The 24,371-nt window shown below is 43.2% G+C and overlaps 1 protein-coding gene across 1 annotated transcript in view; it reads left to right on the forward strand.

Annotated features, from left to right (window-relative positions):
• The window catches only part of Kiaa2012 (KIAA2012 ortholog), a 104,051-nt gene that overhangs the window by 59,173 nt on the left and 20,507 nt on the right, over positions 1-24,371 (forward strand). The window contains exons 13-14 of the mRNA XM_090354609.1: positions 11,406-11,543; positions 16,620-16,674. Coding sequence (XP_090210735.1) covers positions 11,406-11,543; positions 16,620-16,674 — 193 coding nt within the window. The remainder of the gene's footprint in view (positions 1-11,405; positions 11,544-16,619; positions 16,675-24,371) is intronic.

Below are 24,371 nucleotides of genomic sequence, written 5' to 3' on the forward strand. Positions count from 1 at the left end.
GCTTGGCTCCTGCCTCAGCTTCCCCAGTGCTGGGCATTCACAATTTTGAAAGTGAAAGTGAAATCAAAATGAAAGATCAAATACAATCAGAACTATGTTTTTATGGGTTTTATTTTAAGTTTCTATTGTTTCTCTTTATTCCTTTTTTTTTTTTTTTTGGTTGTGGGGCTTGAACTCAGGGTTTGAGCACTGTCGAGAGCTCTTTTGCTCTGGGCTTGTGCTCTACCACTTCAAGCCACAGCACCATTTCTTATATTTTTATTAAGTGTCCACAAGGAAAGCCTTGCAAACATGTATGAAAAAAAAAAAGTGTAGTTAGACTAACTTAAAATTAGGAATGTATTTGGCTTTATTTTTATTTCAGTGGGATTTTTTTTCATTGTTTTACTACTTCCCATACCTAATTCTCTCTGTAAAAAGGAAAGCTATCCCAGAATTCAATCTCCATTTAAAGGGGGCAGAGGCTCACACCTGTACTCATAGCTACGCAGGAGGCTGAGATCTGAGGATCATAGTTCAAAGCCAGACCCCAGGTAAGAAAGTCCATGAGGCTCATAATCTCTAAGCAGAAAGAAAGAAAGAAAGAAAGAAAGAAAGAAAGAAAGAAAGAAAGAAAGAAAGAAAGAAAGAAAGAAAGAAAGAAAGAAAGAAAGAAAGGAAGGAAGGAAGGAAGGAAGGAAGGAAGGAAGGAAGGAAGAAAGAAAGAAAGAAAGGAAGGAAGGAAGGAAGGAAGAAAGAAAGGGTAGGGGATTATGAAAAGAGCTAGTTTAATCCAATCTAGAAGTTACAATACACAAGCATACAACAAATTAAATAGCAGTTGACACCATCACACCATCATTTTGTAAACAGTTTAAAATATTTAACATTAATTAGATTTTACTTAGCTGCTCAGTTTCATTCAGCTGTCTTCTGAATTTACCTTTCAGGAGTCTCAACACTTTTTCTATCCTTCTGACTAAAACCAAGAGATAATGAATTTGCCTATTATTTTGAAAAGTCGGTCTGAAGAATGAAAGTTTCTTGTCCATCCAGTTTGTGTGTGTAAGCTTGGGATAAGAGGAGCTCCTTAGGTCCACTGGTTTATAGAGATGTCAAGGCAGAGATTGTCAGTGAAGAGCTTTAAAGAACAAACTCTAACCTTAATGAGATTTCCCAGGAGTCATTGCTTCTCTTTGTTTAAAACAAGAAAGAAAACTCCACCAATCTTCACCTAGTCAATTCCCCTTTTGTTCAACCATCTCCATCCTAGAGAGAGCAAACACCCTTTCTCTCATGCTTTATCTTGTGTTTTGTTTTGGTGCTTTGTGGGGATTAGAATTTGTTTGTAGTGTCCTACAAATCCTGTTACGTTGCAATTACATCTCTATTCCTCATTTCACAAAGCCACTTCTATTTTCTCTAGACTAGCTCTGGTTCCCATCTCATGAGTTGACTGCAATGTGAATTCATACTTGGTTTCTTGTGTCTAAATACTCTTCATAGATTTCAAAGGCTCATTTGTAATCCTAGTGTGGTAGGATTTGGGGAGAAGAAAACATGTGTGTGCCTATTTCCTTGAGTGTTTTACAGATGGCATTTGTGTCTCTTGTCAGTCTTCTTCTTTCAGGACCATAGACTTATGCCAACATTTGTGTCTAACGTAATCTTTTGTTTCAGTGTCTAACCAGGCCATCCCAAACCCTGCCTGACATTAACCTCAGCAAAACTGTCATCTAAAAGAACCACCTACAGAGTGGTAGACTTGTCTCTTCTCCTGCTTCATTCACCCGGATAATACTTGTGCCTAGCACAGTCCTGGGCACATGGAAAAATCACACAAAGTACTGTCAAATAATTTTCTTTTGGAAAAAGACTGTAATCTTTAGAAGTTCATCACTCACAGGAGAATTTACAATCCTCAAAGGAGGAGATGCACTTGTTTTTTGTTTTTGTTTTTGTTTTGTCTGTCATCGGACTTGAACTCTGGTCCTGGGCACTGTTCCTGAGCTCTTCAGCTCAAGGCTATTGCCCTATCCCTTGAGTCACAGTGCCACTTCCAATTTTCTAGTGGTTAACTGAAGATAAGAGTTTCAAGGACTTTAATGCCTGGGCTGGCTTTGAGCTGAGATCCTCTGATCTTAGCCTCCTGAGTAGCCAGGATTACAGGTGTGAACCACCTCTCCTGGCTGGAGATGCACATGTTTTATCTTCAGTAATAATGAGGTTCCCAGGGTATTTCCCTCACAACTCATTCAGTGGTTAGGTCCTGCCCATAAAGCTTTAGGTCCCATGCAGACTTCCTGAAGATATTGTGAAGTTAAGTAGTGTTGATTGCAGCACAGATAACCAGAAGTAACTTTCTCTATTTCCCGAGAGGAGAGAAGTGCCCTCTGCCCCCCTCTGTCTGTCTCCTATCAACTCTCCTCCAGGACACAGCTTCCCTCACCCACACACTATTTGGTAATGTTGGTCACAGGACACACTCAAAGGCTTTTTGTCAGTCCTGGCTTGAACTGAAGGCCTGGGCGCTGTACCTGAGCTCTTTTGCACAAGGCTCGTACTCTACCACTTTGAGCCACAGATCCACTTCTGGTTTTCTGGTGGTTAATTGTAAGAGTCTCATGGATTTTTCTGCTCAGGCTGTCTTTGAACTAGGATCCTCAGATCTCAGCCTCCTGAGTAGCTAGGGTTACAGGTGTGAACCATCTCAAAGGCTTTTTTTTTCCCATATATTTTTTATTGTAATTAAAAGAAGGGTTACATTATATTCACCAGATAGAAGGTGCATTACTTCACAAACATTGATACCCTTTCTCATGTCTTGGTCCCCATTTCCCTTCCTCCACCCCTGCCCCTCATCCTGTTTCCCTCCTTCCCTATCTGATTTCAAATAACCAAAAACACATATATACAATATATCAGATAATAAGGTGACATACTGTGACAATATGAGGTAACCAAGAGACAGCAAAAGAAGTGCGAGATAACATAGTACATTAAGGACAACAATCACTCATTACATGGCTTTTGTTTCTATATCCTGGAGGTCCTTTCATTTAGCGGCATCCTATATGGCCTTATATACCTAGGTCTTGTTCTATTGTAAATCTCTGCTAGGAGAGCCCAAGGTTTCTTCTGATTATGACAAATGAGGGAAACCATTGAGCCTATGTTCCTTTGAGTCTGGCTTACATCACTTAATATGATTTTTTCTGTCTTTCCATTTCCTTACAAATGGGGCTTCATCTTCTGGTCCAGTCTTAATCACAGAACTACTTTATCTGAGCCAAACACAATGGCTCACACCTGTAATCCTACCTACTCAGGAGGCCGAGAGCTGAGGATCATGGTTCAAAGCCAGCCCAGGCACTAAAATAATAATTTTTAAAAGTCCGTAAGACTCTTATCTTCAATTAAACAGCAGAAAACCAGAAGTAGTACTGTGACTCAAGGGGTAGGGTGGTAGCCTTGAGCAGAAGACCTCAGGGACAGTGGCCAGACCAGAGTTCATGTCCCACAACCAAAAAAAAAAACCACTTTATTTGCCCCCTAAACTCCCTGGATCATTTAAGGATCATTTCCTGAAAGGGTTTGATTTTTATGACAATATCAAAACTTTATTGGTGACTTTTTTCATGTCTATTATCCAAAGATCTGTTTTTTGCTAGCAACATAGTATCTTCTTACTTAATTCATTTTTCTTTTTATTATGAACAATTTCAAACATGTGTAAAAATAAACAGAAGAGTAGGGTAGGCCTCCTTATACCGACCCAAAGTATTAACATCTATCTGCCTGTTATCTTGGGAGGATCTTTTTGAGTGGTAGAAAACAACAGCAAGTTGCTTTGAGGTTTATGTTTAGGAACATTTTCCCTTATCCTTACATCCTGTGGTGGGTGCAGTTATTATTTCCATCTTCCATGGGAGGAAATAAGATATTAAAATCAGGAGGACTCCAGTCACACGAGACATGGACTTATGAAGAGACCTAGGGACTGGGGATCCCATACCTAAGTTAGATCCCATCTTCTTCCTTACTGGCTGTGTTTTTAAGTAACTTTATTTATTCTCTTTGAGACTCAGTTTTTGTCATGGGTAAAAGGATAATATTTCCCCTTGAGTTCATGATAGAGATTAGATGAGACAGGATTCATAGTTTGCAGATAATATTTATGTTCAGACATTAAAAAAAAGAGAGGGGGGGGCGGGAGTTTGGCCTAGTGGTAGAGTGCTTGCCTAGCATGCACCAAGACCCAGGTTCAATTCCTCGGTACCACATGCATAGAAAAAAGCCAGAAGTGGTGCTGTGGCTCAAGTGGTAGAGTTCTAGCCTTGAGAAAGTCCAAGGACAGTGCTCAGGCCCTGAGCTCAAGGCCCAGGACTGGCAAAAAAAAAGGGGGGTGGGGAGAAATAAAAAAGCAGGAGTAAGAAATAGAGCTGTGGCTTAAGGGGTAGGGCAGTAGTCTTGAGCTGAAGAACTCAGGGACAATGCCCAGGACCAGAGTTCAAGTCTCACAACTGACAATGACAACAATAGAAAAAAAATAGAATTAAATTTATCTACCGGGTTCGATGGCTCATACCTGTAATCCTAGCTACTCAGCAGGGTGAGATCTGAGGATCGCGGTTCAAAGCCAGCCCGGGCTCTGTGGCTCAAGTGGTAGAGTGCTAGCTTTGAGCTGGATAGCTTAGGGACAGCGCCCAGGCCCTGAGTTCAAGCCACAGGACTGGCAAAGAAAAAAAGATAATAGTAGAGAAATGCCTGATAGGAGAACAAGAAATCTCTTCTCTAGCTAAAAACCAACCATATTTCCATCATGCCACTGTTGAAGCTTTCCTGAAATAATCCATTCAGATATTTTGCTGGTACCAAATTACCCTTAGAACATCAAGAAAATGAGCCAGAACTGGGCTCTCGTAGCGCACAGCTGTAATCCTAGCTACTCAGGAGAATGAGATCTGAAGATATAGATTCAAAGCAAGGTCTGTAAGGTTTTTGTTTGTTTGTTTTGCCAGTTGTGGGGCTTGAACTCAGGGCCTGAGCACTGTCCTTGGACTTTTCTCAAGGGTGTAGCTCTACCCTTGAGCCACAGAACCCCTTCCAGCTTTTTTCTTTGTATGTGGTGCCAAGGAATCGAACCAGGGTCTTTTGTGCATGCTAGGCAAGCACTCTACCACTAGGCCAAACGCCTAGCCCTCCAGGTAAGTAGGTCTATGAGACTATAAGACTCTTATCTTCAGTTAACCACACGTGTATGCACGCGCGTGCGCGCACGCACGCACACACACACACACACACACACACACACACAGAGAATATGAGTTGTGGCTCAAGGGTGGAATGCTAGCCTTAAGCAAAACTGCTCAGGGAAAGTACCTAGGTTCTGAGTTCAAGCCTCATAACAGACCAAAAAAAAAAAAAAGACAGGTGGTGGGGGAGGGGAGCTGGGGGGAGGAAGGGGAGTGAGCCATGACCAACACAGGGGCTGCTGGACACATTCATGGTGGAAAGAAGCAGACTGTGGCTTGAGGACTTGGAAAGAGGCAATACAGGGAGGTTGATGAGATGGAGGTTCCCTATGGCACTACTCTACCCTGGAGAGCTCTTCCTCTCCCAGGCCAGGGGGACAGAGACACAGCCAGTCTTTGGAAAAGTGTCCTGGGGGCTGGCTGGCATAGCAGGGGGCAGGAAGCCCTGCTGTGGGCTGCAGATGAGTCTGAGGTTGGTTGACTCAGGGCCTCTTCAGGCACCCTGTGCAGAGAAGCTATTTATGTTTCACACATCTACCTTTCACCTGTGTCCTCAATTCTGCTGCAGTTTTAGAGTCCATACGCTGCCTGGAGAACAAATAATCCACCCCAAGAAGGCCAAACAGGGAAAGTAGTCAGGTTCTTAACGCTAGGCGGGGATGGTCGTTTCCAGGATTCAGTCTGGGATGGTTTGGGGGGTGAGAAGCTCCAATCCCAGCTCTACTTCTCCCCCAATCTCAATAATTAAATCTCTCCAGTTTCCCCCCACTACAGAACTGGGGGAGCCCACAGAAGAAGGGGAGAGACTGAGTCTCACTCAGTCAAGGTGTGGAGGGGTGCCTGGTGGTCAGAATAAGAAGCAACTCTTTTCCTTTGGTTCCCTCACAGGAGGGAACAAATGTCTTGTTTGATGTGACATGAAGACCCTTGCGGAAGTTTCCGTGCAGGGCTCCCAGCAGCACTGAGATGGTGACGGGGTGTTCCCCAGCTTCCACCCCCCTCTTCCCTCAGCTCCACTTGCCCACAGGCTCCCAGACTTTTGGCAGTGTGCAGTGGCTCTCCAGGAAAAAGAAGTTGTGAGTTACTTCATGGGAGGCAGTTAGACTGCCAGCCTGCCACAGCCTCCTTAATGAGGGACAAGATCTCTCCTTGGAGCCATTAAGCGGCAGCTACAAAGGTGGGGAACCCCAATTAGAGAGGAGTAGGAGACCTCAGGAGGAGGCCCCAAGGGACGCCTACAGGACAGATCCTTGTCTGGGGGAGTCTGGGAACCATGGATGACAAGGTAGCTGCTAGGGTTCCAAATCTCATCTCCTTAAAGCTAGCCATGTCAAGATGACTTGGGGAGCTTTGTAGTGACCCTTCAAATGTGCAAAATGAAAAGAGGAGGAAAAAAATTACAGGGGAAAAGATTCCCCCCCACACACACATGGGTCTGCAGCTCAGATACTACAATCCAAGACAAAGAAAGAAAAAGATCAATTATTTGCTTATTGTAATGATAGTTTTGCTGTGTGCATCCCAGGGATATTTGCATACAGCCCATATCTCAATTGAATGGCATTATGTTTACAGCCTGGGTTTTCCAGAGCTGCTCCCTCCATTGGAGTGTAAGATTAGCTCTTGAATTCATTAACAGTCATCTCCTTTTAAATGTCAGATAGCTATTTAAATGCCAAGCACTTATGAAATGCCTCCTGTGCAATTCAAATCAGCTTTACCAAATTAACTCATTAATCTTTATTATTTTTTTTAAATAAATGGAAAGGCTTCCAGGTATTTCAAAATGAACATTAAAAATATAAATACTGTATATGCATACAGTATGGATGAAAGGATGGCCTGTTTAAAAAACATTTTTAATTCACACTAATTTGTTATGCAAGGCAAGAGATGACTTTAGATTTTCTGTTAAACTTGTCACCTTTTCCATTAGCTATTGAATCACCCCCACCAACATGTTTATAAAAACAAAACCAACGAAACAAAATAGCTTTAGGTATTTCTGATTTCTTCCTCTGTTTCCCATTTTCTCCCCTTCCAGTTAGCCTTATTTTTTCTTCTTCCTAAACTTTAAGATCTTGACCCCTGGTTATCTGCTGACTGTGCGCTCAACTTGGTCAAGAGACTCAAGTTTCGGTTTTGAGTACTGTACCCTCACAACAGAAGGGGTTGCACAGCACCAAGGATGCAGCCCAGAATTTTAGAGCAGAGCAAGATAGGACTAGTTTTCTTTTCAGAGAATTCCTACTTGAGTTTACCCTACAAACACTCAGATCATAATAATGCAGACTGCTAAAGACAGATAGATACATTGGGACCTGCACATTCTCCCCTCCTCTCCATAAGGTTTCCACACTCAGGGCCACTGGCCCAAGGCTGGTGCTCTGCCACTTGAACCACAGTTCTACTTCCAAATTTTTGCTAATTAACTGGAGATAAGAGTTTTTCAGATTTGTCTGCTAGGGCTGACCTCAAACCTCCATCCTCACATCTCAGCCTCCTGACTAGCTAGGATTTATTAAGCATGAACCACCAGTCCTCGGCTGACTGGCTCCTTCCGGTCATCTAGTCTTGACTTCAATGCCACTTCCTCAGATATTCCCTGACCACCCGAGCAAGTCATTCATTCCCCATCACCTTAATCAGGAATGATCAATTGGTGATCAAGGCAATCACCTCCTTTCTCCTCTCCCTAACTACCTGACCAGCAAGTAATTTGTTCCTGCCACTCCTATCACCACTTCCCACCCACTGGCACGACTGCATCATCTCATAGATGAGTCACTATCTAAAATCATCCTGCTTAGGGCCAAGAGACTGGCCTAGAGGAAGAGAGCTTGCCTAGCATGTACAAAGTCCTGGGTTCAATTTCTTGGTACCACATACATAGAAAAGGCTTGAAGTGGTGCTGTGGCTCAAGTGGTAGAGCTCTAGCCTTGAGAAAGCCCACGGACAGTGCTCAGGACCTGAGTTCAAGCCCCAAGACTGGCAATAAAATAAAATAAAATCATCCTGTTTAGTTATGTGCTTGTTTGTCTGGCACATGGTAAGATACTTGATAAATACCAGTTCCATGTCTAAGTAAAAACCAGCCAAACACATGACTTGCTTTCCTGGTTTCAACTTTCTGTCTTCTCCTCTTATCGATAACTCTCAGAATCCTCTTTCTGTGTTTAATCTTTTCTTTCCTCCCATCTTCCAAAGTCCTTCTCCCTATCATTATATTTGCTGGAACTCTTGAAAATTCAAATCACAACTCCACATTCCAATTTCTATAGAGACTTCACTGAACACATCTAAGTAGAATTGATGGCCCTAAATATTAAGGAGATGAGCCAAACGGTCAAGAGAATTGTTATAGAAAAGGATTCACCAGGGCTAGGGCATTCGCCTAGTGGTAGAGTGCTTGCCTAGCATGCAAGAAGACCCACGTTCGATTCCTCGAATCTACATACATAGAAAAAAGCCAAAAGTTGTGCTGTGGCTCAAGTGGTAGAGTTCTAGCCTTGAGAAAGCCCAAGAACAGTGCTCAGGCCCTGAGTTCAAGCTCCAGGACTGAAAAAAAAAAAAAAAGATTCACAGGTCAACTTTTCTCAAAACCCCTCAACTCTCCATTTCAGTCTGAGTCCCACTTAAGGAGTTAAAATTATTCCAGCCATTGGAACTGGTCTTGGCTGTGTTTTTTGTCCTCTAGCCTAATATAAAGTCTTCCTTAGCGATAATGAGGAATTATTGATAACAAAATCCATAGTATCTGATTTGTTACTCCATCCATGTTTCATGCCAGACTGTAACAGGCTAGGAAGAACAAAATGCTCAGTCTGATTTGACCTTGGACCAAAGGCTTCCATTTGATCTAGAAAAGAGGAGGGGATGGCTCTGCCTGGGAAACTAATCAGATATATGGCTGAGATGACAAAAAACTGGATATGTAGTCATAAAAATAAGTCCTTATCTCTAACCACATTTCCAAATAAAGGAAAAGGGTGTGGATGTTCATTGGAATGATAGCTGCTTGTGGTGACCCACCAACTGTTAATTTCTCATGAATGCTTACAAGTAATAGAAATGCTATGGGAGGGAGACTTTATGACTGCCCAGAGACACAGACATCTGAGCATTAGTCTCTTAGAAAATATGGACATGATCAAGTCCCCACCCAGGGTGATCTCATTGCACACTAATGTATGTGACTCCAGAAAGACAGGTCTGCAAAAATAACAAATAACTCTTCCCTCTGGGAATGAGGGACCAGTGCCTTGCAGAGGCCAGGCCTCTGGAGGTCCATGCACAATGAAGATGTGTTCACTGTCCCTTCCCCAGTTCCAGTGAGAGCTGGAATTGCTGCCTCTGCTGTCCCTCACTTTTGTGTCCCTTACATATATACCAGCTGTGTATTTGAACCCTGAGCAGCTGTGACTTGGGAACAAGACAGCTATGGCTCCTTCCTCCTAGAGCTTCACCATGGTGCAGTAGGGGAAAGACTGACTCACCTGCCATGAATCACCTTCCAATGATTTAAACTCCATTTCCTTCTTTGTTCTCTCTTAGCTTCAGGAAGGTAGACTCTCCGTAATGGAGACTTCTGCCTTTATGAGGCACTCTTCACCTAAAGCTGGTATAGCAGCACACACCTATAGTCCCATCTACTTGGGAAGTAGAAGAAGATCTGCATCCAAGGCCAGCCACAGTGGAAGACCCTATGTGAAACAAATGAAAAATGAAAGGGCTTAGGGCCTGGTTCAGGTAGTAAAGTGCCTGTTTAATAAGCATGAGGTCCTGAGTTCAATCCCAAGTACTAGGGGCACATTTTTTTAATACCTCAAAAATGTTTATTAAGTGACTAAGACTGGAGAGATGGAAGCAGGCAAGAAGGGCCACATAAACCTAAGCCATTAGCAGTGGTCTTTGAAAGTTTTAAGCAGAAGAATGATGTGGTCCATCTTATAAATATCACCCAGTTGCAGAGTGCGGCATGGCCTAGCAGGCAAATTTAAGCTCAAACTCTGCATGGTGGTGAGTGCAGAGAACTGGCTCCCAAAGACTCCTCTTGGTCCATTCTCCTTCCTTCTCTAACACATTTGTTTATGTCACTGTTTTGTTTTTTTTCCTTTTTTGGGGATAACCAGAGGACTGGAGAGGGCAATACTAAGGTTTGAACAAGGGCCCTATGCTTGCTAGGCAAGTACTCTACCACTTGAGCCAAATTTCCACGTTTCTAGCCCTTTTCTTTTTAGTTTATTTTTATTGTTATTGGGTTTTTTTCTTTTTGTTTTGTTTAGTTTTGCAAATAGAGTCTGGCACTTCTTTTGCCTAGGGCTAACCGGGAGTAAAGTCTACAGGCTACCTCCAGCCTCCCACATAGCTGGGAGCAAAGGTGCTTGCCATCAAAGCTTCCTTCAACCTCCATACTCCAGATCTCTACCTCCCATATAGCTGGGATTATATGCATGAGCCACTGTGCCTAGTTCAGATTGATTTTTCTAACATACCAAATACATTTTCAGCTAGGAAATGAATTGGAATCTTCCTATAACCATATTTTCTGTAAGCCAGGTTTGATTGGTAGAGACTATAGAAATACAAAGATCTCATTTTAAAAGGACTGGGAATGTTGTGGCTTAGTGTTAAGAGTGCTTGCCTAGCATGCTTGAAGCCCTGGCTTTGATTCCCTAGTAACACATAAAGAAAAAGCCAGAAGTGGTGCTGTGGCTCAAGTGGTAAAACACTAGCCTTAAGCAAAAGAAGCACAGGGATAGTGCTCAGGCCCTGAGCCCAGACCCCAGGACTGACAAAAAAAAAAAAAAAAAAAAAAGGCACTATGGGCAGGTTTTTTAGCTCCTTCATCTGGCAGCTGAATGACTTGTGGTAAGTTGTTTAGCCTCCCAGAGCCCCTCAGTTCCCTCATCTCACAGGGTTGTTAGGATTAAATGAAATAATTACAAGCCTGGGAAGGCCCCCTTCTCTGAGCCATTCTTCAACCAGTCTTCTGTCGTTCTCCACACCTATGGGTCCCCTGTGTCTTTGGTGGTAATAAAAATAGATGTGTTGTTACTAGTGTTAGAACGATGAAAAGAAATTGCTTTTTATAATACTAGGGGATTTGGACTGGCTCTTGTTGCAATGTGTATCATTCTTGTGAAAGCTGGGCTTTCTGTTCTCTCACAGGGAGCCAGCCAGTCCTTGGAGGCAGAGGCTCAGAAGAAGGGAGAGCCTCAAAGTTGTATAAATAAAGGGCTGATAAGTTCAAACGAAACAGAAGTTTACACGTGCAAGCTGCACATCGACATGATGCCGTTCCTGAAGGTGAACTCACACTGAGAAGGCGAAGAGTTTTATAGACACATACACAGGAATTCCAGTTAACACACTTCTGCATGGTGCTAAAACAGCTTCAGAAGTCCCTGGGTGCTTCTACTTTATCAGAAGGGATAGAAAATAAGGCAGTTGGTAGCAAGATGAAGAAAGAACAAATTAGGACAGTAATCTCAGCAAGCTATCGGGGACGAATCAGTTGGCTGTCTAGTTAGAGTGTTGGGGGACAGGGAATAGAGAAAACTAACTTTGAATCACCTCATAAAACAGGCAAATGTAATTCATTTTATCTACATGGTAACTAACAGTGCTACTGGTTTACAAGTATAACTTGATAAAAGTTGATATGCCTGCTGTGGAGAAGGCTGAATGTTGAATTACTATTTAGAAATCAGTTATAGATTCTCTTCGAGGCATTTGGCTTTGTTTTCTGTTCGTCAAGAGCTGATCTCCCAAAATGAATTGGTTTCTGGGTAAGGCACTGAGCAGTCTAGTGAAGCTACATTTGTCTATGTTTTTATTTCCTCCCACCCCAGCTTCCAACGTGGCCCCCAGCCATGGAAAGGAATCACCAAATGCTCTAGGAATTAACCCATCCATTCCAGCCCTCAGCCTTTTCCCACCCATTCTTTGCCCTTCTCAGAGCTGACTGAACTAAAAACAAATGACCATAGAATCCATGCAACTGACCAGGAACAAAAACAGAGTTGGCATGGAAGGAAAGCTTCCATCACATCACCTTCAACTGCACCATCCCTTGAAAGAAGGGACTCTGAAAGACAGGAAAAGGTAGAAGAAACTTCCATCCGTGAGATGGAAGGGTTTAGAAATTAGCACCACTTTAGTTCTTTCCCTAAGACTTTGAGTCCTAAGGCTGGTACTTCCCAGGATAGTGATATCATAGTCATTATCAATATTTATTCCATTTAGACAGGTGCTCTACCACTTAAGCCACATCTCCAGCCCTTTTTTGCTTTAGATATTTTTTTTGCCAGACCTGGGCCTTGAACTCAGGGCCTGAGCACTGTCTTTGGGCTTTCTCAAGGCTAGAGCTCTACCACTGGAGCCACAGCACCACTTCTGGCTTTTTTTCTATGTATGTGGTACCAAGGAATCTAACCTGGGTCTTCATGCATGCTAGGCAAGCACTCTACCACTAGGCCAAACTCCTAGCCCCCCTCTTTTTTTTAGCCAGTCCTGGGGCTTGAACTCAGGGCCTGGACACTTTTTGCTCAAGACAAGCACTCTGACACTTGAGCACTTCTGTGTATGTGGTTCCAGGGAATCAAACCCAGGGCTTTGTGCATGCTAGGCGAGCACTAGGCCACATTCCCAACCCATCATTCTTTTTTTTTAATGGAACTGTGGCTTTTTTTTTTTTAATGGAACTCAGTGCCTTGCACTTAGATTGCTTGCTTGGCTGGTGCTCTATGCTTAAAGCATGCCTTCAATTTGGCTTTTTTGCTGTTTTTGAATTGGAGTCTCATGGACTTTTCTACTGGGCTTCAAACCACAATCCTTCAGATCTCAACTTCCTGAGTAGCTAGGAAGATAGGTGTGAATCACCATCCCAGCTTTCCCTAGTTATTTCTGTGGTGGGATCTTACTTATGCCCAGCCCAGGATGAGCTGCAATCTTCCTACTTAAGCTTCCCTTGGTCACCAGAACTGAAAGAAATGCACCCATCCAGTGTGTTTCCCCCATAGCTGGGATATTTGGTGTATGCCACTGCATGTAGCCTTTAGTTGAGATGAAGTCTCTCAAACTCTTATGTCTGGGCTGGCAATTCAACCACGACCCCTTTGTCTCCCAAGTAGCAAGATGATAAGTTTTAGCCATTGCCCCCAGCCTCTTAATCTTCTAAATAGTTGTATTATGTTCCACTGTATAAATAAATTGCTATAATTTCTTTCATTAGTCTCCAGTTAACAGGGCATTTAAGCTACCTTGTCTGTTGCAACAAATGAATGACATGAGGTCTTTTACTTTATATGTATGTTTATATGAAATAAAACAAAAATTATAGCTCTTTTGACACTTCTAAGCAGTATATATAAATCGATAGAATTTAAAATTAAGGGAATTTTTATTTTTTTGGTCAGTCATGTGACTTGAACTCTGGGCCTGGGTGCTGTCCCTGAGCTCTTCAGCTCAAGGCTACCACCATACCCCTTGAACCATAGCATCACTTCCAGTTTTCTGGTGATTAATTGGAGACAAGAGTTTCACTGACTTTTTAGGGCTCAGGCTGGCTTTGAACCATGATCCTCAGATCTTAGCCTCCTGAGTAGCTAGGATGACAGATGTGAGCCACCGCACCCGGCAAGGGATTTTTTTTTAAAACAAGTATTCACTTAAGAATTCTTTCCAAATCCTAGACTATTTGCCTCCATTCACCCCATCCATGAAATGGGAAGAAATGTATGTTGTTGAGAATGAAGATCAATCCTTTGGGGCTTTGAAATTCTTCTAGAGGGGGAAAATTGTTTCTCTCTTCTCATCCAATTTCCTATTAGATTAAAAGGCTTTATAAATAAGATTTTTTAAAGTCTTTCCTGGAGTCATCTAACATAGTAATTTACTATGCTAGAGGCAGGGTTGTTATTGTTTCGCTTTATTCAGATATGAATTTTCTTTTAGTGAGCTTGGCCACATCTACATTGGCTCCAAAATGAGATACCCAAAAGAAGGAAAGTGATTTGTCTGCCTTTGCTCTATGATCTCATCTAGAAGCACTAAGCTAACAAGTGGGGATCATCTAGGGTAACAGCCACAGCCAGGGAGGAAACTCAGGGAGAAAGAAAAATAACCTGCTGAATTAGCAGATGATTGTCTCTTCCCAAAGCACTTTGGGACTTGATGGTAAAGTGGGAAATTGTCTCTAAAGGGTGGGAATCAAGCAGGAAAGACTTCTAAAGCTCCCTCATCTGAAATGAAGGTGTGAAGGTGTGGTTAGAGCCATACCTCTTAGGGGCAAAGGTCAGGGACATGGAGCTGTTCTTGGGTCTTCAACCTCACCAGCCACATTTCTTTGCTATTTTGAAGCCACCCTTCCAACCACAAGAGGTCAAATGTTAGCAAACACACTGGCATGTTAGAATCACCTTAAGAATCTTAAAAAAAAAATAAAAAATACCAGCTCAGCCAGATGCAGTGGCTCACACCTGTAATCCTAGCTATTCAAGAGGCTGAGATCTGAGGATCACAGTCCAAATCCAGCCTGAGCACCAAAGTCTGTGAGACTCTTTATTTCCAGTTTACTACCAGAAAACTAGAAGTGGACTGTGGCTCAAGGGGTAGGATGGTAGCCTTGAGCTGAAGAGCTCAGAGCCAATGTGCAGGCCCAGAGTTCAAGTCCCATGACAAAAAAAAAAAAAGCCCACCTCTCACAGAGTCTGATTTTCTTGCTTGAGGTTAAGTCTTAGAAGTCTTTTTTTTTTCTTTTTATTTTTTTTTAACTCTTCTTCCTGGGTTGAGAAGTAGTAACTGTAAGGGAGATTTCTAGGTGATGAGATTGTAACTAGCTCCTGTGACTCGGGAAAGAAGGAAGACAGTATCAAATGAGATAAGAAACCCAATCTGGGATAATCCTTATTTTGCTACAAAAGGCCAAGCTGACCCTTTTCTTTCCCTGCTTTAAATCCTCAATGTCTTCCATCTGTACTTAGATAAAGGACAAAATCCATAGCTTGTCTACTAGGATCTGACTTCTTCCCACATTTCTTGCTTTTGCCTCTGCTCCGGTCACAGGAATGTTTGCCAAGACTGTAGAGGTGTTTTGCTCCCTTCCCCATTCAGCTTGGGCAGATGACATTCATCTCAGCTTCCCTCAGTAAATCCCTGCACAAATGACACAATCAGCACTACACAGAAGGAAAAGGCCTCATCATGATAAGTACAGCTAAGCCCCTAACAGTACTTAGGGTGACTGCTAGCCTGCCCACTTCTTTAAGGCAGTTTATATAGGTAGCAACTTCCTAAACCAAGTTAACAAAGAGAAAGCATACCTCAGTGGCTGTACTAGTGACTGTGGCATAGTTGTGACCCAAATACCTGAAAGAACCTAATTTAGGTTCATCATATCAGAGAGTTGGCCCCAGGCATATTCATGGAGCATGTGGCAGAAATTCTCATCTCATGGGCAACAGGGAGCAGAAAGAGACGAGAAGGGGCCAGAGATAAGATACCCCAAAGATGTACTCACTATGACCTACTTTCTACAGCTAGGTCCTACCTCCTAAAGTTTCCAAAGCATTTCAAAACATCTGGCAATCTAGGGGCCAACCTATCAACACATGAGCCTTTCCGAGAGATATTCCTCCTCCTCCTCTTCCTCCTCCTCCTCCTCTTCCTCCTCCTCCTTCTCTTCCTCCTGTGTGTGTGCGCGTGTGTGTGCACCAGTACAGGGCATTGAGGATATCATATTCTCCTTGTTGTTTTGGGAGTTTTTTCTCAAAGCTGTCATTATACTATTTGAGCCACTCCTCCACCTCTAGCTTTATACTAGTTACTTGGAGATAAGAGTCTCATGGAGGGACTGGGAGTTTGGCCTAGTGGTTAAAGTGCTTGCCTAGCATGCATGAAGACCCGGGTTCGAATCCTAGGTACCACATACATAGAAAAAAAAAGCCGGAAGTGGTGCTGAGGTTCAAGTGGTAGAGCTTTAGCCTTGAGAAAGTCCAAGGACAGTGCTCAGGCCCTGAGCTCAAGCCCAAGACTGGCAAAAAAAAAAAAAAAAAAAAAAAAAAAGAGTCTCATGGATTTGTCTGTCTGCACTGGCTTCAAACTTTAACCCCTGAATAGCTAAGATTACAAGCATGAGGCACAAGCACCCAGCTTAGAGAGATTCAACTTCTATCCAAACTATAACTAGTGCTGTCTAGGAAGTTTGAGGCCCTTATTTGGTCCTTAGCACAAAGGGGAGGGGGGGGTAGAAGGAGACAGGAAGAGAAAGGAAGAAGAGGAGGAGGAAGCAACAGCAGCAGCAACTAACAAAGTTAGGGCATGGGTCATGGGTGTTTGCCTAATTTAGTCTGATAAATTCTTTATGGTATGTTAACTCAATAGGGAAGTGGAGATGAAATGGACTCTCATGAAGAATCAACAGGAACCCTCAGCCAAGGTAGAGACAGCTGGTTTGGGTTGGGTATTTCATTATAATTGCTTGGTGATCTTTATGCTGTTAGAAGATGCTAATGGGAAATAACCATTCTGTTTTCCCTTGTGTTGGGAGCTAGAAGCCAGAACACAGTAAAAATGCCAATATCTGCCTCTGTTTGGGGTGTCATAAGCAAAAGAGAATACCATGCTTAGTGTCCTTGGGTTTTAGAAAGATTTCTTTCTAAACCTACAAGGTAGGTTTGACAAGAGGGGAGACTTTCATGTCACAGTGAGCCCCACCAACACCTCTTCTATACCTGTTTTCATGGAGATGGGGTTGGTCATGCAGGTAAGAGAACTAAAGTTCATGGCCTGGAGAAATGCTATTACAAGAGCAGCTCAATGGTGGCTTCCTCCAAAATTGACTATGCTTTTGATGATGGTGGTGGTTCTTTTTAACCTAGTTTATAGTTCCAGCCCTGATCTCTACTCTAAGTTTTCTTGGGGTACCTTCATGTGTTGAAAAATGAAGAACAAAGCTGTTCTTTATCATTACAGCTTCTGGCAAGGAGTAGGAACATGAGAGACTTATATTCTCAAAGGTGGATGCAAGGAGAATATGCTAATTTTTGTTGTACAAAGGTGTCCAGCAGAGGAAGCACGTGGGAGCTAGACTCACAGTGGCCAAGTCATTCAAGCAGTGTGGGCCTTTGTGGGGTTTTTTGTACCTTACATGCAGTGTTCTATACAAACTAGCAGTTCTGACCCACAGCTACTGAATGAGAGCATAGGCTGTGGAGTTAAGACTTCCTCTCTAACTTCTCTATGCCTAGACCTAGAGTCCTCATCTGTCCACTGAAGTTAGAAACAGCTCCTCTATGCATAAAGAAATTACTCACATTTAAGAAAGAGTAATGGAGTAAATTTGATCGAAGTACATTATGTGCATGTATGAAAATATCACAGTGAAGCCCCCTTTGCAATTATATACACTAACAAAAAAGAGAAAAGAATTCACACAAGCCAGATACTAGTGGCTCAAACGTGTAAATTTATCCACTCCGGAGCCTAAGATCTGAAAGATCATAATTCAAAGCCAGCCTAGGCAGGAAAGCCTGTGAGACTCATCTCCAGTTAACTACCAAAAAAGCTAGAAGTAGCCAAGAGGTGGCTCACAGCTGTAATCCTAGCTACTCAGGAAGCTGAGATCTGAGGATTGTTCAAAACCAGCTTGGGCACTAAAAAATCTGTGAGACTCTTATCTCCAATTAATCACAGTGGCACTGTGGCTCAAGGGGTAGGATGCTAGCCTTGAGCTGAAGAGCTCAGGGACAACACTAAGGCCCAGAGTTAAAGTTCCACAATCAAGAGAAAAAAAAAATCTTTGTGTCTAGGCACCAATGGCTCACAGCTATAATCCTAGCTACTCAGGAGGCTGAGATCTGAGGATCATGGTTCAAAGCCAGTCCAGCTCTAAAATCTTAGAGACTTATCTCCAGTTAACCACTAGAAGACGGAAGTAGAAGTGGTGCAGTGGCGTGGCTCAAGGGTAGGGCAGTAGGTAGCCTTGAGCTGAAGAGCTCAGGGACAACGCCCAGCCCAGAGTTCAAGCCCCACAACTGACCAAAAAAAAAAAAAAAAAGCTGGAAGTGGAGCTTTGGCTCAAGTGGTTGAGTACTAGCCATGAGCAAGCTCTCACTCAACACTCAGGCCCAGAATTCAAGCCCCAGGACTAGTACTCTAAATACATAATTCACATAAAGATCCCTTTAGTGGATATTATTTTTTCCTTGGACACTACACAAATAAATACCTATACTCTCATGGTCAACACTGCTTACCTATCTGTGAAATGACACTTTGACCCATCCTGTCCCCTCTGGACAGAACTCTATAGCATGAGAGAGGCCATAAATCACAGATTTATGATCTTTTTCTGTTTCTACTTTTGACTATACCCTAGCCAAAAATAGTAAATTTTACACTGATTTTTTAAAAGATTTTGTTGTTTCTGGGTATCAGACAATAATATATTATGATCGTCTGATCCCTGGGTTTGGTCAAGCTTTTAAGCAAATTTTCTCCTAACATAAGGTTTCTGTCCCCTCCATTTTCAGAGTTGAGTGACACTAGCCAGAGAAATGTACTGCAGTCTTCGGCTCTTCCATATTGTAAATCACATGTGCAGAATGTGAGCACTGACAAGGCCCCAAAGTCTTTGCCAAGTGCAATGGAGATTTCAGGCAGCACAGAACATGGCCAAAACCAAGCCACAACTGAGCTGAGCAGATTTCCTGTCTCATGACAGCAAAGCAGGCTCCAGCTGAGTTCCATGAATGTTAGTCAGACAGTCTCTAATGCAATGAAATATCACTGCTGAAAGTTAAAGATGGCATTGCTGTCCTGATGATAAATGCTAATGTTTAGAAAGGATTTCAAGTCTTTGAAAGTGGGGGAAAAAGGAGGGAATGATAAGGAACTTGTTTCAATGATTTAAGGATCAACTCTTACCCAGCAGAAGTCTTAAGGGTAATTGTCAGGATTGTTTTTTTGTTTTGGGGTTTTTGTTGGTGGTGGTGGTGGGATTTGGGGGGGGGGGTTGTTTTGTATTGTTTTTTGCCAGTCTTTGGCTTGAGCTCAGGGTCTGAGCACTGTCCTTGGACTTTCTCAAGGCTAGAGCTCTACCACTTGAGCCTGAGCACCACTTCTGGCCTTTTTCTATGTATGTGGTACTGAGGAATCAAACCTGGGTCTTTGTGCATGCTAGGCAAACACTCTACCACTAGGCCAAACTCCCAGCCCCAGGATTGTTATTTTATTTTCAATCCCAAATTAAGTAGTGATCTTCGTGGTTAATTTTTTTTTTTTTTTTTTGCCAGTCCTGGGCTTGAGCTCAGGGCCTGAGCACTGTTCTTGGACTTTCTCAAGGCTAGAGCTCTACCACTTGAGCCTCAGCACCACTTCCGGCTTTTTTTCTATGTATGTGGTACCGAGGAATTGAACCTGGGTCTTCGTGCATGCTAGGCAAGCACTCTACCACTAAGCCAAACTCATGACCGTTCATGGTTAATTTTAAGCAGTGAGCCAATGCTGCCTTCAGTGAGAGGTGAGAATCCTTGCTAAAAACATTACGTGCAAATGTCCACATGGCAGAGGAAATTGTTCATGTCCTAAATATAAACCTTCAAGCCAGGCACAGTGGCTCACTCCTGTAATCCTAGCTACTCAGGAGATTGAGCTCTGAGGATCACAGTTCAAAGCCAGCCTGGGCACTAAAAAGTCCATGAGATGCTTTTTTTTTTTTTTGGTCAGGATAATGCATAGAGGGGTTATAATTACATTCATCAGGTAGTAGGTGCATTACTTCTTGCATATTGATACCCCTACTCCAATTAATCACCAGAAGACCAAAAGTAGTGCTGTGGCTCAAGGGGTAGGGTAGTAGGCTTTGAGCTGAAGAGCTCAGGGACAATGCCCAGGCCCAGAATTCTAGTCCTATGACCAACACAAACAAAAAAAACAAAAAAACTTCAGCTAGGCACTGGTGGCTCACCAGTAATCCTAGCTACTATGGAGGCTGATTTGAGGATCACAGTTCAAAGCCAGCCAAGGCAGGAAACTCAATAAGACTGTTACCTCCAAAGAAGGTACTCAGAAAAGCCAGAAGTGGCACCGTGAGTCAAATGGTAGAGCATTTGCTTTAAGCAAGGGGAAAAAAAAAAAAAGAAAGAAAAAAGAAACTTAGGGATAGGACCTAGCTGAGCCCAGAGTTTAGGCTCCAAAGCCAGAAAATAAAGAAATAAATACACACACACACACACACACACACACACACACACACACACACACGCACACACACACACCTTCCTTTCCATCTCTACAAACATGATTCTGTTGCATAAAACAGAAATGTTATTCTTTCCTTGGACTTTGATGCATATGTCTACTAAGCTAATGAGTCTTAAACTTTACTATGCAACAGAATCACCTGGAAAACTTGTAAAAATAAGAATCTGGGCTTTGGGCTGGGCTTGAGTGGCAGAGTGCTTGCCTTGCAGATCAGAGGCCCAACATTTAAATAAATATAAGAGAGCCAGAGAGAGAGAGCCAGAGAGACAGAGAGAGAGCCAGACAGAGAGAGCCAGAGAGAAAGAGGGAGACAGAGAGAGAGAGAGAGAGAGAGAGAGAGAGAGAGAGAGAGAGAGAGAGAGAGAGAGAGAGAGAAGCCTTATTCCTAGGAAGTCCCTAGATTATTCTGATGCTGGTGGTCCAGGAACCACATTTTGAAGCCACAACCCTGGACACTGCTTCTAGTATTTATTTCTCTGAATTTGATGGTGTCTCTTTAGTCCTTTTCAAAATAGTAGGAGTAGGGCTAGAAGTTTGGCCTACTGGTAAAGTGCTTGCCTAGGATGCATGAAGACCGGGGTTCGATTCCTCGGTACCACATACATACAAAAAAGCCAGAAGTGTTACTGTGGTTCAAGTGGTAGAACTCTAGCCTTGAAAAAACCCAAAGACAGTGCTCATGCCCTGAGCCCAAGCCCAGGACTGGCAAAAAAAAAAAAAATCGTAGGAGTTGCCAGGCCCTATGGCGCACGCCTGTAATCCTATGTACTTAGAAGGCTGAGATCTGAGGATTATTCAGTGCCAGCCAGGCACAGAAGTCAATTAACCACTAGAAAACCGGAAATGGCATTGTGGCTTAAGGGGTAGGGAGGTAGCCTTGAGCTGAAGAGCTCAGGAACATGGCCCAGGCCTAGAATTCAAGCCCCAGACCAACACTCAATCAATCAATCAATAAATGAGTTGAGCAGGGTGCGGTAACTCATGCCTGTAATCCTAGCTACTCAGGAGACTGAGATCTAATGATCAAAGTTCAAAGCCAGTCTGGGCAAAAAAGTTTGTGAGACTCTTATCTGATTAACTAACAAAAACCTAGAAGACACTGTGCTTCAACTGGTAGAGTCAACTGGTTGAGTAAAAGAGCTCAGCAACGGTGACCAGAACCTGATCTCAAGCTCCAAGAGCTACCACACACACAAGTTGGGGGAAAGCACTTGGTGAGCAGGCTGTTTCGGTGGCACTCACTGTGTGCCAGGCACAGCCTGAACAGTTCTGTGAAGTCTCATGAAAAAAATCTAGATATCAAATAACGTATCTTTGATCACAGAGCTGAGCAGTGGACAGGCCCCCAAACTGATTTTCCTAGGCTCTGTAGAGATTCACCTCCCTATGAAATCTTACCTCTCTCCCTCCTTCCTCCTTCCCTCCCTTCTTCCATTCCTCTTTCCTTCCCTCTCTCCTTTTGGAGAAGGAAGAAATTCTTCTGACAGTTGTTGCACTGCTACGTTATTCTTTTTTTTTCTTTTTTCCAGTCCTAGGGCTTGAACTTTGGACCTGTGGTGTGCTGTCATTTCACTCAAAGTTAGAGCTCTACCACTTGAACCACAGTGCTACTTCTGGCTTTCTTCTGGGTAGTTCATTTGAGATAAGAGGCTCACAGACTTTGCTGCCCAGACTTTGGAACCCTGATCCTCAGATCTCAGTATCTAGGTTTACAGGCTTGAGCTACCATGACAGGCCCAGGGGCCTATGCTATTCTTTTCTTTTTCTTTATTTCTTTATTTGTTAATTTTTATTTATTTATTTATTTTGCCAGTCCTGTGGCTTGAACTCAGGGCCTGGGCACTGTCCTTGAGCTGCTTTTATTCAAGGTTAGCACTCTACCACTTGAGCCACCTCACTACTTTTGGCTCTTTCTGTTTATGTGGTACTGAGGAATCGAACCCAGAGCTTCTTGTATGCCAGGCATGCACTCAACCACTAAGCTACATTCCCAGTCCTATGCTATTCTTTCTTTAAAAGGAAAATCAGTGTGGACAGTCAAGGGAGTGATGAAAATAACCAAAGGTGACAGACAATAAGTCTGTACTTTGTGACTTCCAGTTCTTTACTGGCAGCATTTTTTACCAGAGCTGGGCTCCGTTTCCAGCACCTACCCTCCAGAACTCTCCACCAGAACCTCTCATACAACTCAGCAGGATCACCCCCACCCCCCACCCCTCACAAAACAGTTGAGCCCCCAACCCAAGCAGATCTTACCCCACAGGTGGCTCTCCTGGTGGTGTATCTTGAAGTCCTTCATTTCCCTCTCGGTGGTGGTTAGTGATGTTTCCAAGCTCTGAGACCTCCTATGGATCCATCCTTATTAGCAGGAGATTTGCAGAGCTAAAAGGTCTAAAACTCTGAAAAGCAGGCAGGAAGGGACCATTGAGGAAGCAGGGGCAGAGAAACATCCTCAAGAATGGTTCTGGCCCACTCCCCCTCAATTTACTGTGGAAATCCCAAGAAAGTCTCTAGAACAACACAGGCATTGCCCCTTGATTCTGAATATTTTTGCCAGTCCTGAAGCTTGAACTCAGGGCCTGAGCACTGTCCTTGGGCTTTCTCAAGGCTAGCACTCTACCTCATGAGCCACAGAACCACTTCCAGCTTTTTCTGTGTTTGTGGTAGCTCATCAAATCCTTAAGTTTCTACTTAAAAAAAAAAAAAATCATGAGCCAGACACAATGGCTCATACCTGTAATCCTAGCTACTCAGGAGGCTGAGATCTGAGGATCAAGGTTCAAAGCCAGCCCGGGGAAGCTGAGACTTTTATCTCTAATTATCCTCCAGAAAATGGGAAGTGGGGCTGTGACTCAAGGGTAGGGTGGTAGCCTTGATCTGAAGAGCTCAGGGACAGCACTCTGGCTGAGTTCAAGCCCCATAACCCCCCACCCCCAAAAAAAAGTCATGACTGAGTGGAATTTATCACAGGACTTCAAAGATGGCCTAACATTTGAAAATCTGCTTACATAACTCATACCTAGAGATTGGAGGAGAGAATTCAAGCTGGGGCTCAGTGGTAGAGTGTGATCAAAAGCAGGGTTTCGTGTTCCACTTGGCCAGGAGGTGGGGAGTGGGGATGTTGTGTCCCCATTGGGACACACAATGTTCATTCCTCAAAGCTATATCTCTTCACTTACAAACTGAGCTTCCCAACAAAGGAAGAGTTTCCTCCAAGGAATTTTCCTCCTGGACAATTTAATTATCCTGTGGTACAGTTTATATAGAAAGGCAAGAAAACACTCAGTTATTTCTCTGTGTATACCAATCCAGTTTTCATAATTATTGGCTCCCCAGCACCTTCCTAAATCGACCTAGTTCTCTTTTAAAGTATCATTACAGGGCCAGGAGTTTGGCCTAGTTGTAGAGTGTTTGCCTAGCATGTACAAAGACCCAGGTTCAATTCCTCGGTACCACCTACATAGAAAAAGCCAGAGGTGGTACTGTGGCTCAAGTACTAGAGCTCTAGCCTTGAGAGAGCCCAAGGACAGTGCTCAGGCCCTGAGTTTAAGCCCAAGACTGGCAAAAAAATAAAAATAAATACATAAACATAAAGTATCATTACAGAGTTGTGGGCTTAAATATATGGAAATGTAATTTGGGGCCAGGCAGCATGGCTCATACCTGTAATCCCAGCTATGCAGGAGGTGAAGGTAGGAGGCTCATGGTCTAAGGCCACCCCGGGCCAAAAGTGAGACCCTATCTGAAGAATATATGAAAACAAAAAGGCCTGTGAGGGCGGCTTAAGTAGTAGAGCACTTGAGCACAAAGCCCTAAGTTCAAAACCATAGTAACATCACAAAGGTAATTTTCATTGTTATTGGTCGTAGA

The sequence above is a fragment of the Megascapheus bottae genome, chromosome 21, assembly GCF_031878675.1.
Source record: "Megascapheus bottae isolate mThoBot1 chromosome 21, mThoBot2.hap1, whole genome shotgun sequence".
Lineage (NCBI taxonomy): Eukaryota > Metazoa > Chordata > Mammalia > Rodentia > Geomyidae > Megascapheus > Megascapheus bottae.